Source organism: Elephas maximus, chromosome 24 (genome assembly GCF_024166365.1).
Source record: "Elephas maximus indicus isolate mEleMax1 chromosome 24, mEleMax1 primary haplotype, whole genome shotgun sequence".
Classification (NCBI taxonomy): domain Eukaryota; kingdom Metazoa; phylum Chordata; class Mammalia; order Proboscidea; family Elephantidae; genus Elephas; species Elephas maximus.
Window position 1 is genome coordinate 43,205,686 of NC_064842.1, and position 16,492 is coordinate 43,222,177.

A 16,492-nucleotide genomic window follows, 5' to 3' on the forward strand; every position below is an offset into this window, starting at 1 on the left:
TCGTGAGGGAGGCCGATCCTGGGGTGGCGGGGTGGGCTTTCCACGCCTGCGATCCGGCCACGTCGAGTATGTGAGGAAGCGCCTTCGGGGGCGTTAGAGGACCTCTGCGGAGACCTCATTCCTCTTCTGGGCCTCCTTTATTCCCACCTGGAACTCTCCTTTGAAGAAAATTAGTTTCAAGTGTTTATGTGCGTCTTGTTCACCCCACGCGGTCGGGAATTGTTCAGCGCGCCCGCGGTGGAAGCCGGCGAGGAAGCGGTCTCCGGGGGCCGAGGGCAGGACCAAGCTGGGCGGACGCCGGCAGAGCGGCAGCAGAGGTCCCGACCCGGCTGGGCTGGGGGTGCGGACTCGGGGCTGCAGGGCCAGCGTGCGGGGGCGCTCCGGGATGGCCTGCGCCCTGCCACCTCCGCGCCCGCCGCTGCGCGCTGCGTGACCGGCGCGTTCCGGGCTGGGTCCCTGCTGTGCCCGGCCCAGCCTGAGCCGAACGCGGGCAGAGAGGGCAGGGGCTGGGACGCGCGGCGGTGAGGACTTGGCCAGGGAGGAGGAGGAAGGATGGAGTCGTGCCGGGCGGACAGAAGGCGGGGACCGAGAGCGCGCAAGGGGAAGACACAGCCACGCGACCCCGGCCTCCGGAAGGGTCTGCCCGGTCTGCCCCTCGGTCCGAACACAGGGGTAAGGAGGACGGGAGTGGCTGCCGGCGCGGGAACCCCTGGAAGACCCGCGGAAGCCGGGAGCCCCGGGCGCCGCCGTCCCGGACCACCTGCCGCGGAGGCCGGCCAGCCGCAGCATTTATACCCCGGGTGCGCGCTCGCGGGGCGGGGCAAGGGGGTGGGGCTGCCGCGAGGCCCCGCCCCTCCCGGCGGCCCCGCCCCGCCCGGCGGCCCCTCCCCTGCGGCCCCGCCCCGCCCCCTCCAGCCCCGCCCCCCTGCGCGGCAGCTCTCGCCGGGGGAGACCGGACCCCTGCTCTGGCCGGGGTCGGCCGCCCGCCGCCGGGTGGGGGGTTGGCTGAAGGGCGGGCCTCCCTGCGGAAAGCGACGTCACAGCCGCTCCTGCAGTGTGAATGAATCAAAATGCCTGGGTGACCGCGGCCTCCCGGGCGGCCGGCACGCGAAGGGTGGCGGGGGAGGGGGAGGGGAGCGCGGGGGAGGGAGGGAGGGAGGAGGGGAGAAAAGGCAGAGCTGCAGCAACAGCGTCTCCTCGCCCCGGGATGTGCACCGGCAACCCGGAGAGCCAGACCAAAGGGATTCGAAAGGGCCTGAGGGCTGGCGGGGGAGGGGGCCGGCCAACCTGGGGAGTCCTCCCGGAGGGCGCAGGGCCCGGCTGCGCCCTTGACTTCGGCGGCCTCGTTGGGTTTTTTATTATTATTTTCAAATTTCTGAATCCAGCTGGAGCGAGCGAACGAGACATCTCCGTTGACTGCGACTTGCTGGCTTTCGCTCCGAGATGATGCAGAGCGCGGCTGTACCCGCTGAGGGGGCTGTCAAGGGGCTCCCGGAGATGCTCGGTGTGCCGATGCAACGTAAGACACCCCCCTTTCTCGCTGATTTAATTTCATAACAAGGCAGCTAGCAGCCTCGGCCGGTGCGGAGAGGGCCGGGCGCCGCGCGAAGCCGGGGCCGGAGGGGCCGGGTGGGGCGAGGGGCCGGCGGCCAGGTCGCAGAGGCAGTCACAGGGCAGGGGCACCGGCCAGGGTGCGTTTGAAGCGCTTGGCTCTTGGCTTTTGGGGCCGAATGTGGAAATCTCCCGGGCCATGCTCGAGACGAGCCGAGGGGACCGAACCCTGCATCTCCAGCCCATGGCTTTTCTGGGAGCGTTGGAGAGAGTGCTGTTTGGGGACACCAAGGGAATGTGCGGCAGGCCAGGCCTGAGGGCAAGGGTGGGCCTTCAAAATCATCCTCGCCCCGGGACGACGGTCAAAGCTTGCACGCTGCTTGTGCAACTTCACCCCACCTGGCGGGAAGTTGGAGAGTGCGTCCGCCGCCCCCTCGGGGCTGGCGGTGCTGAGGCCAGGGCCGCACGCCGGGTCCCCGCGGTCCGCGCGTAGAGCGTGCGCGCCTTGTGCGTCCCCCGCCGATACTGCCGCCGCGTCCGCTGCCTGCGCCGCCGAAGACCAACTGCTGCAAGTGAGGGAATCTGCTCCCCACATTCCAGCTAGCGGAGGAATGCAGGGGAGGGAGAGGCGCCGGAACGAAGTTGCGAACTCGGGGTTCAGTCTGCGCACACGAGGGCAGGAGCCTAGGGTGGCTAGGACTTGGAAGGGGAGAGAGTAGGGTGCGTGGGCGCTTTGCTCGCCAGTCAGCTCTTTTCTCGCCCCCGATATTAGCAAGGCAGTCGGCGCTCTGGCGGTGTTTATCCCCAGGTCTCTGTTTGTCTGAGTGTGCACGCGGAGGGACTTTCCTGAAGGGCACTTGTCTCTGTCGCTCACTCTCGAGTGGAGACTTAGTGATGTGCAGAGGCCGAAGCAGGTCCTGGGGCGCCGCGGGCGCGCGCGTGGTGGGTGCCGCGTGATTCCTGCCTCTCAGGCTAGCGCGTTCTCCAGGACTCCTCTGGACACGGCGTAAATACGGAGGGTTCCCTCACTCAGCTTGCCAAGGGTTGGTGCTTCCGACCGAGATTTCTTTGATGATGCCGTAGCTATATTCTCGGGGTTTATTTTAAGTAATGATCCGTTTACCCACGGATGATGCCTACCTGAGAACCAAGGCGCAGGAGCGCGCCCTCCTCTGCCTTTGCTCTCCACGGCAGGATTTCTGCCCCCGCGATACCTCAAAGGGCAGGCTGGCTAGCGCGTGCCCCCGGGTCCCCTGGGAAGTTTTTGAGAAGGAGCTAGGAAAGGACAGCTTCACCCAAGCTATTTAGGTTGTTCTTAATTATAACCTACAGTTATTCTGTGTCTTTTTTTGTGTCAACTGTTGGCATACAGTTCCACATTTGTGCCGTTACTTGGGGAGTTCACTTATGACTAAGATGTGTCTGTAGAAGGCGCTGGGGGTTCGCTGCCCTGGTTACTGCCCCCACCCCACCACAGGCTCCTGAACAAGCAGAAACACAAACCCTAGCAAAGGTACTCTTAAGTCCTTAATCTGATTGTAGCTCTGCTTGAGTGAAGAGTGTGCGTGCGTGTGTGTGTGTGTGTGTGTGTGTGTGTGTACGTACATCTGTGCTGTAATAGCTGTAGTCGGTAGGTGGCCTGCCTGTTAGGACGGCAGGGAAGAACGGTGGTGGACTGCCTCTGACAAGCTTTCTTGGGATGCACAACACTCTTTCTCAGATTGTTTCACTTTTTGTTTTTCTTACTCAGAGACAACTTTGATGTTACATGTGAGGAACTCACTTTTCTAAAATGTCCAGAACTTGCCTCGAAAGCTACAGTCTGCCATGGCCCAGAGTCCGGGTTCACACTGTGGAAAACAATGAGGTAGAGGAAAGGACTCTCACCCCAGGGCCGCTTCCATGGTATGGCAATGCCAAGCTAGGAGGGGGTGGTCTGTTCTTCTTTTCATCTTACCACAGCACAGCGACAGAGGGTTGAAGGAGACACCGGCCAAGATTGAAACGTCCAATCCCTGAAGACTTTGGGAACCAGCTTTATTTTCTCTTGGGATGTGTGTGAATTGTACCCTACCCGCTTGAAGCAGATCTGGCTGCTGGCTATTAAGCTCTTGGTACTAACACTTGAAAATGGATGGGCTGTGGTCCCCTCACATCAGGCACATACACAATAATTGCTTTTCCTGGGTCATGGGGCCCAGTGGCCTAATAATTCGGTGGAGGGGGGGGCGCTGAGGGACACACTCTGGGGCCTCAGGGAGCAAGAAGGAGAATCCCCAGGCCTGGGATCTCAAACTCTGGAGGAAGGGAGACAACAGAAGGCTCACCCAACCAAGTCCTTCCAACGCAATAGCCAGAAGGTTTGGGTTACCCGCCCCCCCCCATACACCTTTTGCTTCTTCATCACCCTGAACCACCACAAACAGAGCACTTGTGGGAGCAGGTCCAGGGATCCCCTAAATTCGGCCCTTCCGGTGCCCTCGCCTCTAGGGGCGTTTCAGAAGGAATGTACTTCAGCTGGTTTCTGCATTAGTCGGAATATTCTGTTGCTTACTTGCGGCTGGGTGAGGTGCATTCCCTTCAGGAAAAGGTTTCCGTGTAATTTAACAATTTCTCTGTCTTCGTGGGTCTCTGCCCACGACTTTGCCCGTTTCCTTACCACTCTACCCCCGCCCCCCGCCTCTGCTGCTCTTGGGCGCACTCGGCCTCCACTCCGTCGCCCTCCTGCTCCACTGCGCAGAGGTCCTGCGGCCGCGGTGCCTCGCCGCTCAGGCAACCCCCGGACGGCCCGTTCGTGTCCGTGTTCGGCTCAGACTCTTCCTCGGGACAAACTCCAGCGTCGCTAGCCAAGGGACCTCGTGCTGGAGGAGGCTAGAGGCGATCCGGAGGGCAACCTGGGGTAGAGAAGTAGACCTCCCCCCTTTAATCTTGATCCGGCCGTCTGGGGCACTCTTTCTCCCGCCTCTGGTCAAAGTTTTCTAAGAAACTCAAAACACAGGCTCCTTACCCTGCGTGGCGGGAGCCCGCGCTTTAGGGTCGCCGGTCTCTTACTCATCCCCGAGCACAACCCGCCTCGGTCCGCTGCCTCCCTCGGGGCTGTAACGTCAAAGTCCAGTTCTCACATCACCAGATCCCCGAGCGCTTCTCGAGCCGCCTTCGAATCTCTGCACCCCGAACTCAGCAGACCCCCCAGGCACACTTATCTGGAACCTGCTGGCCCCTCTCTCCAGCTGTAGGCAGGTGGAGCGTTTTTACCCGCCCCATGGCCTCGTTTATTTGACCCATTTCCCACGTAGTCTTTCGGACGCCGAGGGAAAGGACAACGGGCGGGCGGCCTCCGGGTTGCTGGCAGGGGAGTGGGGCAACCAATACTCGAGGAAGTAGCGACCTGCCCCATCCTGGCGGGGAATAATAAAGAGGGAGCAGGTCAGGGGGCGTCTCCATTCTCTCTTCCTGGCCTCCAAAAATGTCTGCTTCCTGCAGCCCTTGCGAACCCAGAAGCTATGGGAAAAAGATACTTGGTTTTGTATTTGGTAAGATCTGGGTGAAAGACTTCTCGAGGATGTCCCATGCCCCTTTTTGCCTTCCTGGGGCTTCTGCGGGTGAATCTCCACTTGCAGGTCGCATCACGAATCCTTGCCCCGGGCGTTGTTTATCGTCCTCTTTCCAGGCTATTTCTTAAGGAATGACATAGACTCATTTCCTGGGCTAGGCGCTCTCTCAAACTGGGCAGGTTCACTCTTCTTTCCATTCCTGCCTTTTATGATGGGAGTTCGGGAGTGAGGCATGAAAAAATATATATACAGAGTCTATCAGATTATGATACAGAAATTCAGATAGCAGCCTCGGGTACCGCAGGCCTCCCTCTCCATGGCACAAAAATATTCTCAGGCACGAGCCATATTTTAAAGGCTAGCGGGCGGGGTACGAGGCTTAGTGCCTGGAGGGCTGGGGTTCGGATTCCGAAACAGCGAAGATCCCGCGCCTGCCTCGGACCACAGCTACGCACCACTAAGGAGGGGCTTTGGGGAAACCTGGGTGACCGTGGCAGCCCCTCCCTTGGGGCACCGGGTGTTGGAGAGCTCCCGAGAGGCCGGAGGGCTCCAGCCCCTGTACCTTGGCCTCCATGGGAGAGGGCAGTGAGTACGGAGGGGGCTTGGGAAGCCGCGGTCCCAGTGCGCTAAGGGTGCAGAATTAATGATTTAACAGGAGTAGGCAGGTGAAATAAAAAAAATTTTTTTTTTTTTTATTTCTTCTAGGCAGGTGAAGAGGGTGAGGGGCGAAGATCTGCACTGAACAGTTCCCAGGGTCGGGGGAAGACGGAAAGTCGGGACTAAAGAGGAAAAAGCAGGTGCTAACTCGAGTGTCTTCATCGCTTGGCCGCGAATCTTGACTCGCGGAAAACCAGCGCCGGGCGGGGCTGGGAGGGAGCGGCGCCCTCGGGTCTGGGAGCGCGACCTGTGTGGCCTCGCTGTGACCCGTGCGGGGTTCCTCCGCGCCTTGGGCAGTTGACGGCCTGGGTGGCCCGGGAACTGGCGAGGAATTCATTCAAGGAGCGTTTGCTGCGCACCTGCCGGCGACCTCAGTACTGGGCTCGACGCGTGCCTGAGTTTTTGAGGGCTCGCGGATGCAGAGGGCCGCCCTTTGGTGAGAGCCGGATGTGCGCTCACTGCGTCCGGCTGCCGGCGGTAGAGGTCCTGGCAGCGAAAGGGACAAGGGAGAGGCACCCTCTGTTCACCGCGCCACATTAGGCATTCCTGCCCTCTGGCCCTTTTTCTCTCTAGCCACTTTGCGCCCTACTCCGTTCCTTTTCCAGGCTTATACTATCGCGCGGGCCCGAGGCCAAGGCTGGTGTCCGTCCCCTGCCACTTGGAGAGGCGGCGGGGACTTCCTGCCGGGAGAAGCTTGGCGGTCTGGAGAGAGGACGCAGCGCCGAGTGCGGGGGAAGAGGGGCTGAATCCTCTTTCCCTCCCCATGTCTGTTTCTCGCCAAGCCTTTGGAAAGCCAAAACGAATCACCAGCGCCGGTGGCCCGAGCCTTTCCGGTACTTTTTAACCCTTAGAAAGGGGGGCTCCCATTTTGGGAGCGGCTCCTCCTGCACAGAGCCAGGAGGCAGCCGCGCTCCGCACGCCACGTCCTCGCTGCCCGCGTTCGAGCCTAGGCTCCGCGCTCTGCTCCTCGCGCTTAGTGGACCTTGGCGAACACTCGAAACGTGGCAAGCTCAGGAGAGACCAGGTCTCTACCTGAGCAGCTGATGATGTAAATAAATTCTGTCTGGGGAGGGAGATGGAAACACTGCTCCGGGAAGGCGAGATGGCGCGGCGGGCTGCGGTGCTGCAAACACCGTACAGGGGCAGCTGCAGCTGGCCTGGGATGGAGCGAGGGCTTCACTCCGTGGCGCCCAAGGGTTGGCTTTATCCAGGTTGAGACTTTTTTTTTTACTCTTTTTAGTCGGTGGGGCGAAAGTCTAAAGGGGTCTGGAGGGTGAGACTAATCAGGGAGGAGAGGAGTTACTTTGCAAAGCCCGGCGGGATGTAACTGGGAGCGGCAGGAAGTTACAGGAAGGACGGCTGAAGCTAGTGTACCTCCCTCTGACGCGCCAAAAACAAAGCCGGGCTAAGGCAAGAATGTAGGCTGAATGCTCAGGGGATTAGAGCAAGTGATTCCTCGAGAAGTCTCGGAGACCGCCTACCCTACTGAGAATACCAGGAGAAGTGGGGGACGCGGGGAGGTGGGAAACCGGCGAAGCAATTTCTTTCCATTGAGCAGGGCTCACAGGGGCGTCTTGTATTTTGAACAGTGACCTGATGACCTCGCTGACCAGGTGTAGACAGCCTCAAGTCCTAAATATTTCCATTGTCCTGACTTCCCGTTTGTGTCGGATTTCCGTGCCCTTTCACTCCGCGTGCAGTCAATTAGTGATTACTTAGCACCCGCCTTAGCAAATAGAACCCAGAGAGCCGCCAGTGCTGGGGAGGGGACACGGAGAGCAAGAGGAGGGAGGATCCTACTTGGAAGCAGCCTCGCAGAGATGAAAATTAGTTAACAGTGACTGACCATTCTTAATATTGCGTTAAGAAATCTCCTTTGAGCCTCTTGGTTTGGGCAGGAATGGTGGATTTTTGGTGGATTTCTCTGGCTGGGGAACTTGTTTTCTTCTCCAAATTCAAGGGCTGTGGATGGGGGAGGGGAGATGGAATTGGATGGAGGGACCTTGTGTCATTTCTTTCAATCGTGGAAATTTATCAGGATTAGAGCTGGGATGCTTTGGAACACACAGAGACTTGGAACCAGTTTAGCTGATGGGAGGCTGAAAGGGACAATGTTACTCACTTGGGAAGTCAAGGTTGAAGACAGACTGAAGCGCGTTTGCTGTGGCAGCCCCCGATACATGGCTGCTCACACTGCTGGGTTTGGAGATGGCTGGGTTGGGGGATTTACTTCTGTTACGATTTTCTGTCTTTTCCCGTTTCCTGGAGTGAGTGTTAATGTCTATAACATGATGTGAGCAGAATCTACTGCTCTTAGTAAAATTCCACCGTGGCTTGAATGTCTGTCTTCCTTTTGTCTGAGAGTCTGAATGTCTGTCCCCATCTTTTCTTTTTTTCTTTCTTTCCTTCCTTTTTGAAATTTTTGCAGGGAGGAATGTGAGTTGTAGATGAATTCACAGCACATGGGTTTTATTGGGGGTTGTGTGTCCAGCAGGCTGCAGGATGATGAGATATCCATCTCTCACTCCCTTTCTAGGAGTCCTGGTGGGGTGGCGCAGGTGCTTGTCTCAGGACAGAAGTCACCTGGAGGTGGCCTTCTAGTATTGTTTGTAGTAACAAGAAAAGCAATGTATAATAGCTGCGACTGTGAGGTTTTACCTTTTTTGGTCCTCAGGTTTATATAGGAGATCTGATCAAAATGGAACACAAACCGACCATTCTGAGGCACTGCTACTGGGGGTAGGTGGACAGGTTGGGTTTAAGTGGCAAAACTGACATTGATTCTCGCTGGAAAATGTACTTTGGGTTAACTCTATTAGTGTCTGACTGGAAGATCATCCTGGGAAGCAAGTCCTAATTCTTGTTATTTTGGTGGATTTCTTCTCTCAGATCTCCCTCCTTTTCCCTCTGTCAGTCTTGGACTAAGCACAGATGTTTTACTGCAGTCCCTCACCCCCAAATGCCTTTAAAGTATAATTTGTTTTAATTATAATGTTAGAGGGTTAAGGCATTGGTTCTGGGAATAGTTTAATAGAGACAAAACTTGCAGCCAAATTAATGGAAAGTTTCATCTTATGAGGGAGCGATCGCCAAACATATGGAATATTGCTACAGAATGAGACATCAGAGAAATACATTGTGGCGATTTAGCAATGATTGGATGTGACAATGGAGTGGAAATAGAGATGTGTCCACAGCATTTCCATAGACTATCCTGGATTTGTTTATGGAATTTTCTGTTTTATTTGCAATTACTGAGAATACTGACCATCCTACTGAAGAATACTAATTCTATGTCAGTATGTAATCTAGAAGACAATTCTGTACCTGTAAATACATATTTATGCTGTGTATTTGCTACGAGACTCCTTCTATTAAAATGTAATCAAAATTAGAGTCTGAAAATGGTAACATCAAAATTATCTTAAGATACTTTTGAATTTGACCTTTTATTGAAGAGATCAATATTTTTGAGCAGCCTAAGCATAAAAAGGGCAAAGGAGGTTTGCAAAGGGACTCCAAACCACCAACTAAAACAAATAGAATCCATGGAGGGAAGGATTCCAGTGGGGAAGTGGAGGAAAAGGGTATGATCATTTCTGATATGAGATTTTCTGACTTTTTTCTAGTTGTTAGTTATTTGTTAAGACCAACTAGAAAAAACTAGAAATTTGATAACAAAATGCATATAGATTGATGTGTGTTTTAAATTTATCAGTAGTATAAGAATATGATTTACTTTAAATGCGATATTTTTGTGGCAGGTCCAGCTTGCTTTGGTTAATGCTGCTGTCACACAATATACCATGATGTTCACTCTGACTTTTCTTCTTAAATTTTAAAGAATTAATGTTAGAACTTTGTCCTTTCAGCTGTGTTGTTTATGAAATTATTCTTACTAGGTTATGAAGATCCCTTAAGAAGATTAGTGTAAAACATTTTTGGAAAATTATCTTATGATCTCTTCAAGATACAGTTTTAGAATAATGGAAAAATATTAAAAAGGAAACTATTAAATATTAAATAAAAACAAACTGCCTTTAATAGAGAAACGACAAAGGGTGAGGGAAAAAAAAAAAAAAGACATCCAGTCATGATTTGTCATGTAAACCTGGGTTCTGGCTAGCGGGCTTCTTCTGTGTGTGGAATGTATGGACGGATCAGTCCTCAGCTCTTTCAGTCGCAATTAGCAGTTGATTTAAATGAGGTGTTGTGACCAGAAAGCAGGGTTTTATTGTCAGCAGTAATGGTGGCAACTTTGGACTGGAAAATTGTGTATGTGTGTATGTATATATGTATTTCCAGTCATGGAACTTTTAATTCATTTTAATTTAACTATACCTGTGTTATAAATATTAGACTTGAATATTCCAGAACTTAGGTATGACTTTAGGCACGTGTGTCATAACTTGGTATGCCCTGTGATATTATATGGATACACTTTAGAATTAGTCATTCCCTAAAGTAATCAATGAGGCCCCCAAATGAGAGGATTTCCCAAGCCTACCTTTTAGAAATCTGTCTTCCTCCTCTCTTACTTAGACAACCTGAAGCAACGGAGCATCGGAGCATCGATGTCTGCTACTGAGGGTTGTTTTCTCCTTCTTACATGTGGGGAAGGAATGGGGAATTCAAGGAAAAACCTTTTCACAATAATATTTCAGCTGAAAGTCCTCATTTGTCTTTGTCTTTCCATTAGTAGTCAGTAAAGAAATTTAAATAAGTGAAATTAGGTTTTTTTTTAAATGTACATTGGCCAAATATTACTTAAGATAGAGCTCAAAAAACTACTTACTCCTGGAGTGAAGTCACCAAAAAAAGGGTTTGGGATGCAGGTCCCAGATAGAGGTGGTGAACACTGCTGAAGTGGTATTCAGTCAGCCCCAAAATCTGTCCCAGAGGGAAAGAATATTCTAGCCCCAGTTCAAGCCCCAGTTGTTCACCCCGAAGGAAGCTCCTTATCCTCATAGGCTTTTAAACGTAGACCGTGTCCACAGGTTGGCTGGGAGGGATAAAAGGGCTTGCAAATGTGATAGTGTTTGTCAAAGCTCAGAGAGCTGACAATCTCGAGGTGTTCAGAGACCAGGATCGTGCACGGTTCCCGTTTTACAAATAGAGCTGCCCGGCGTAGGCTGGAGTGTTCCTGGGTGTCCCGGGAGGGTGGCGAAGCCAAGATGGAGTATTGTGGAGTCTGCAAACAGGGAACCCTGGAAGCGTCTCCTACAGACCCAGGCTCCTTTTTCTGAAAGTAGCAAGAGAAACTGTTCCAGCATTAGGCTGTCAAGTTAAATTGTTGTGAAACAAAAAAGGGCAACTCTTCTCATCAAAAAACCGTTAAAAAGGCAATGCCTCACAGAACTCCAAGGTGACACCGCAGTGTTCAATTTTTACAAAATATTAATCTGATCTCAGGGCATAATTAAATGCACATTATTCCAATTAGTACAAATAACTCCGTTTTTTAAGACATTAAAGTAATTCATCCATTATGATTGCAGTAGAAATATCTGAAAATCTGATTCATTACCCCAGAAAGGTGCACTTTCTTAAATACATTTTAGAAGTCATTGTCAGGTGCGTTTGTTCTAGTTTTAGTCTCTTTGGTGGAAATTTTTCTTTTTTTCTCTCTCTCTATCTTACGTGACCAAAGAGATAGAAAGCATCATTTTTCAAAGAATTAAAATCGATCAAACAAACAAATAACTCTCTCTGAAATGTTTCATGGTGGCCTCAGGTTTCTTGAGAGCAATTTCTTGGACATGAAGAAGCGTGAGCGGGGAATAAAAACGCACAGTCTCATTATATGTCACCAAAGGCGTGTGGACAATTTGGTCTGCGTTGACCACATCAGACCTTTTGATCTCTCCACTTCCCAGCTTTGTAAAACTTCCCTAATGTTAGAATTTGGGAAATTTAAAACTGGGATCTGTTTTCTGATAGACCACTTGGAAAAATAAGCCCAGTGTTCCCTCACTGCTGTGCTTCAGGTGCTTTGGGGGCTAGGCATCATGGGGTCAGTTTTATAAGCTTCCTTGGTGAGGAAGTAGATTATGGCTACAGGGAAAGAGTGAGATATCAAGAAATAGCCGTTTGCAGAGCTGCATGGTGGGTGCCCCCAGTACTGGTCCGCTGGGAACAGGCACTACTTATTGAGCTTTCCCCATATGCCACTCTGTGCTGAGGGCTTTATATGCATCCTCTTCTAATTTGTCCAACAGCCCTGTGAGGTAGGCTTTATTATATCCCCATTTCCAGGTAATAGAACTGAAACCTGAAATGTTGAGTAACTTCTCCAAGTTTCAGAGCTGGAAAGTGGCAGCGTGGAGACTTGAACCCATGACTGTATGATACCAAACTCTATGTTCTTAATAAACTGCGATAATGACTCACGAAAAAACAAAACAATAGCCCCTTTCCTTTGAGCATTTAGATGTCTCCAAGAAAAATGCAGGAAGCCCCAAATGTTCATTTGAACTCAGTCCACTCTTACCTGAAAAGTGAAGTTGGATCAGGCAGGGGTGGCCTCACCCTCCTGGCTCTCACCATTCACGTGTGGGGCAGGAACCGAGGTCTGGCAAATTTGCCCCCATTCTGTGGAGGAAAGAATCTTTATCCCAAAAAGACTGAACCCTTGTAACGTTGCATTTTCTGCTCATCACACTCTCGGATTATGTCAATTAGAAAGGGGTGCACATCTCCCAGATGCTTTAGAACTAGGGGAATGGAGAAGAGTTTTGATTGTTTTTTGGGAGAGTGGGGAGGAAGGAAAACAGATATAGTGGGAAAAAATACAGCATGAAATAATATTGCTACTCTTTGACTATCTAAATTTATCTTGTTGAAAACTGATCATGAGAATGGAGCTAGCCACTGAGCATAGACAATGGGCTAGGTGTTTTATACTCATTATTGGATGTTATCACACAGCAACCCTGAAAGACTGGTGGTGTTATGCCATTTTACAGATATCTGAGACTCAGATAGGTTAAGTCATTTGTCCAAAATCACATACATGGTAGAATCAGAGTCTGAACCCAAGTCTGTTTGACTTTGATCCAGGATTTATCATACACAATTTGGCAGATCTAAAGATTTGAAGGTCTAAACCCTAACCAGAATTGAAAGTTTTCAGTAAAATCAAAGCCCAATATTTTTAAATTCTCCCCGAAAAGATATTTTAAAATATTTCCACTTCCCTCTGTAGCTTTCTATTTCAGTCCCTCCCCACTCCCCACACAGCTGCAGGGGTGAGAGGTGGACATCTCTCTCATTCAGTGATAGCTTCCTTTCTATAGTCGGAGCTTGAGTTCTTAAGAATTGGCTTTTCACAGAAGGGCAATACCTCAGCCTGTACATGAGGGTGTGCGTGTGTTTTACGTATGTGTGAGTGTGTTTAAGTGTCTGTGGTATATGTGTGTGTTTGTGTATATGTATGTGTCTGTGGCCTATGTGGCTCTGGGTGTATGTGAATATGCACATGTATACATTATATATATATGAGTGGTGTGTGTGTGTTTGTGTATATAAGACTGTGTGTGTGTGTCTCAGAGTATATCTTCATTTTTTGTTATTGTGTGTTTTTTGTGTGACTGTGTGTATGTGTATGTGTCTGTTTTGTGTGTGCATCTTTGTGTATATGTAAGGATGTGTGTGATATATATGTGTATATCTGTGTGTGTATATGTGTATATTGAGTGTGACTGTGTGTATGTGAGTGTGCATGAGGGTGTCTGCATGGGTAGTGAGTGTGTCTATATGTGCAACGGGTGCTCTCTCTGTGTGCTTAGATCTGTGCCTTGAGCCTTGCTGCTCTGCGGGATACGGAAGACTCTGGTGGACAGGCCCTGCAGAAGGGGAGTGCACTGTACGGAGCAGTGCGGCACCTCCCCAGATGCCTGGGCTCTTCCAGGAGAGCACTGCTGTCTTTTCGCACCGATGTTTACCCTCTGCAGAGCCCCAGCAAAAAGCAACATCACAGAATACATATGTGCAGATAAAATAAAAAACTTTCATTCTAAAAGAAATGATTCCTCATACTGGGAACCGAGTTTATAGACCAAATTCTGTTTCAGTAACTGCAAGAGTCTGCTTAAATTCCTTTTCTGAAGTGGAGTTTTGTGACACCAAATACTGCACAAAATAAGTTGAGCTTACTAGGGATTTGGAAATCATCTTGCCCCTTGGACATTTTGGTTACATCTTTATTTCTGGCAGGAGACCTGTGTAACCTCTGTCCTCTTCAGGCTGTCCAAGTTGGAAAAAAAAAATTATCGTAGGTAAGGAAGTAAAGGCTTATATTGTTGCTGTTTGGAAAATCTCTAGGTAGTTGACATTTCTTGCTAATCTAAATGGTTACATGGGGCCATGTAACCTGAAGTGTCTGATCTCACAGCAAGAATGGGTCTGAACTTGACAGATGCCATTGACAAGTTGGCTTTTGAGCTGGAGGAGATCAGAGGGACAGGGGCTTCCAGATTCCAGCCCTCTCCTGGGCATCCGATGTTCATTGCATACAACACCTGCTTACTCCAAACCAAAAAAAAACCCAAACCTGCCACCGTTCTGACTCATAGTGACCTAATAGGACAGAGTAGAACTGCCCCGTAGGATTTCCAAGGAACAGCTGGTGGATTCGAGCTGCTAGCCTTTTGGTTAGCAGTCATAGCTCTTAACCACTGCACCATCAGGGCTCCTTACTCTGCCCAGAGGGTCCAAATTTGTGCCTCAAACATAACCATTTACCCAACTCCTATTTAGGGAGCACAAAAGGCCAGGGACTCACCTACCCTTTTGTCATTGTAAATAGAGCATCTTTGAGACTATTTCTTGGCCTCTGCAAACACCCCTCTCCCCTATAAAATGACAGGTCCTGCCGGGTGATGTGATCTCTTCCATCCCTCCAGCTGTCACATTGCGTTAGTCCTTCATAAGGGAGACAGCAGCACTGCTGTTGCTTCAAATCCTGGTTCCCATTGTGGCACCTTGACCATTTTGCTTGAACTCTCTGAGCACAGCTTCCTCATTTGTTAAATGGGGACTGTACCTTCCTTGCTGAGTTGTGTGTATTATTGAGGCAATATACACTCAGGACCTGGAACAGCTCAAAACAGGGCGTCAATGCCAGATTTTACTTACTGTTATTAGTAGTGTATTGTGAATCTTTTAAACCGTTTCTACATTTATTTTTGTTTTTTAAAATTTTAAACCATAAAATCTACAATGGAAAAGGTTTTATTTATTTATTTAATTTAAAACACGTCCTTAGTGTGTCCTGAAGCCGCTCTGTGAGAACACCCAGTTTGGATCACCAAGCCTGACACAGCTGGGAGCAGCTCTTCCAAGCTGGAGGCTGGAATGGCTGTCTCATCTGCTTTTCGTGTTGTTCCCTAACGTGATGTTGTCTCCGCTTACAAGCCTCTAAAACTCCCCTGCCCACGTTCCCTGCATACATTAGCGCTAATGTAGTCTCTCTTGAATACTCATCATATTAAGGCTCCTGGTAGGTACCTTGCTCGAAATAAATTTTATGGGCACACATCCTCTCCCTCATCCCCATGCATTTGTGGCTGGGAGGAAAAATATAGCCTTATCTTTCCTTGCAGGGAAGGCCAAACAACAACAGTTATGTCGGAAGCAGCGGCCCTTCTTGCCCAGGAGCGGGGAGGGAGGTGCCGGAAGCCGGGCTCGATCCCGCGCAGAGGCAGCGCAGGGCCAGCGAGGACCTTTCTGTATCCACGCCCTCAAAGAGTTAATTTGCCTCTCTAGAGGCGGCTACGCTCCCAGCCGAATCTGGCTCGTCGGAATCCAAGCGTTTGCCCACACAAAGAGGAAACCCCTGCCTGGCGTGTCGGGGCAGAGGGGAAGCAACTGGGTGACCTGGGGGCGAGCTCCAGCAGGCCGCTGCCCACGCCGGGGGCGCAGAGGCCGAACCGCAGCCAAGCTCGGGTCGGGCGCTGATGCAGGCAGCCCGCGCCACACCAGAACGACTGGTACAACCATCCAGGGATCTTGTTCCTAGGTTCCTGCCGGCTCTGCATCCCTCTGTCCCTAAACCACTTCCCTGTCCTGAGAGAGCTTCGTGGTAGGTCTTCCCTTCCTTCTCCTGCCGAGCAATCTTCCTCAACACCTCCTCCTTCAAGCGGTCTCCCCCTCAGCCACCTGCAATGGCTAACAGTATGCGGATAAACCTGCACTCCCCTGGCCCTTTAAGACCCTCTTTACCTGAGTTATCCCTCACTTTTCTCCTACCCACTGCACCCTCTCGTCCCGTGAGGCTGGCCTTGTGCTCGCAGGGACGGGAGCTCGAGGTTATCCACCCCTTACTCTCCTCCTCAGAGTCTTGTCTATGCTCATCCAAGTCTATCTCGGCAGCGCACGGGCCACCTCCTCGTGGAAACCTGCCCTGGCCACTCCAGGCAGGCGGGTCCCTCCCTGATGGTTCTTGGAGAGAGGTGTCCGGTGTGGTAGCGGAGGCGGGCAGGCAGGGCCTGCTCCCGGGCCTGTCAGGTAGTCGCTGTGTGACTGGGCGTTTTCTGAGCCTCCATCTGGGGATCTGGACATCTATGCGGGGATTCCTGTGAGGGCTCAACGAGAGAAAGCGCGGGAATGCCCAGGGGCGCTAACTCTCCTTTCACTAAGTCTAGCAATCCCTTAAAAACCTGTTGCCCTCGAGTGGTTCCGACTCATGGCGACGGTAAAGGACAGAGTAGAACTGCCCCACAGTGTTTCCA

General features: G+C 51.4%; 1 protein-coding gene across 1 annotated transcript in view; it reads left to right on the forward strand.

Moving 5' to 3' along the window:
- The first annotated feature begins 1,443 nt into the window (after window positions 1-1,443).
- The window catches only part of LHX4 (LIM homeobox 4), a 45,625-nt gene continuing 30,576 nt past the window's right edge, over window positions 1,444-16,492 (forward strand). The window contains exon 1 of the mRNA XM_049868453.1: window positions 1,444-1,519. Coding sequence (XP_049724410.1) covers window positions 1,444-1,519 — 76 coding nt within the window. The remainder of the gene's footprint in view (window positions 1,520-16,492) is intronic.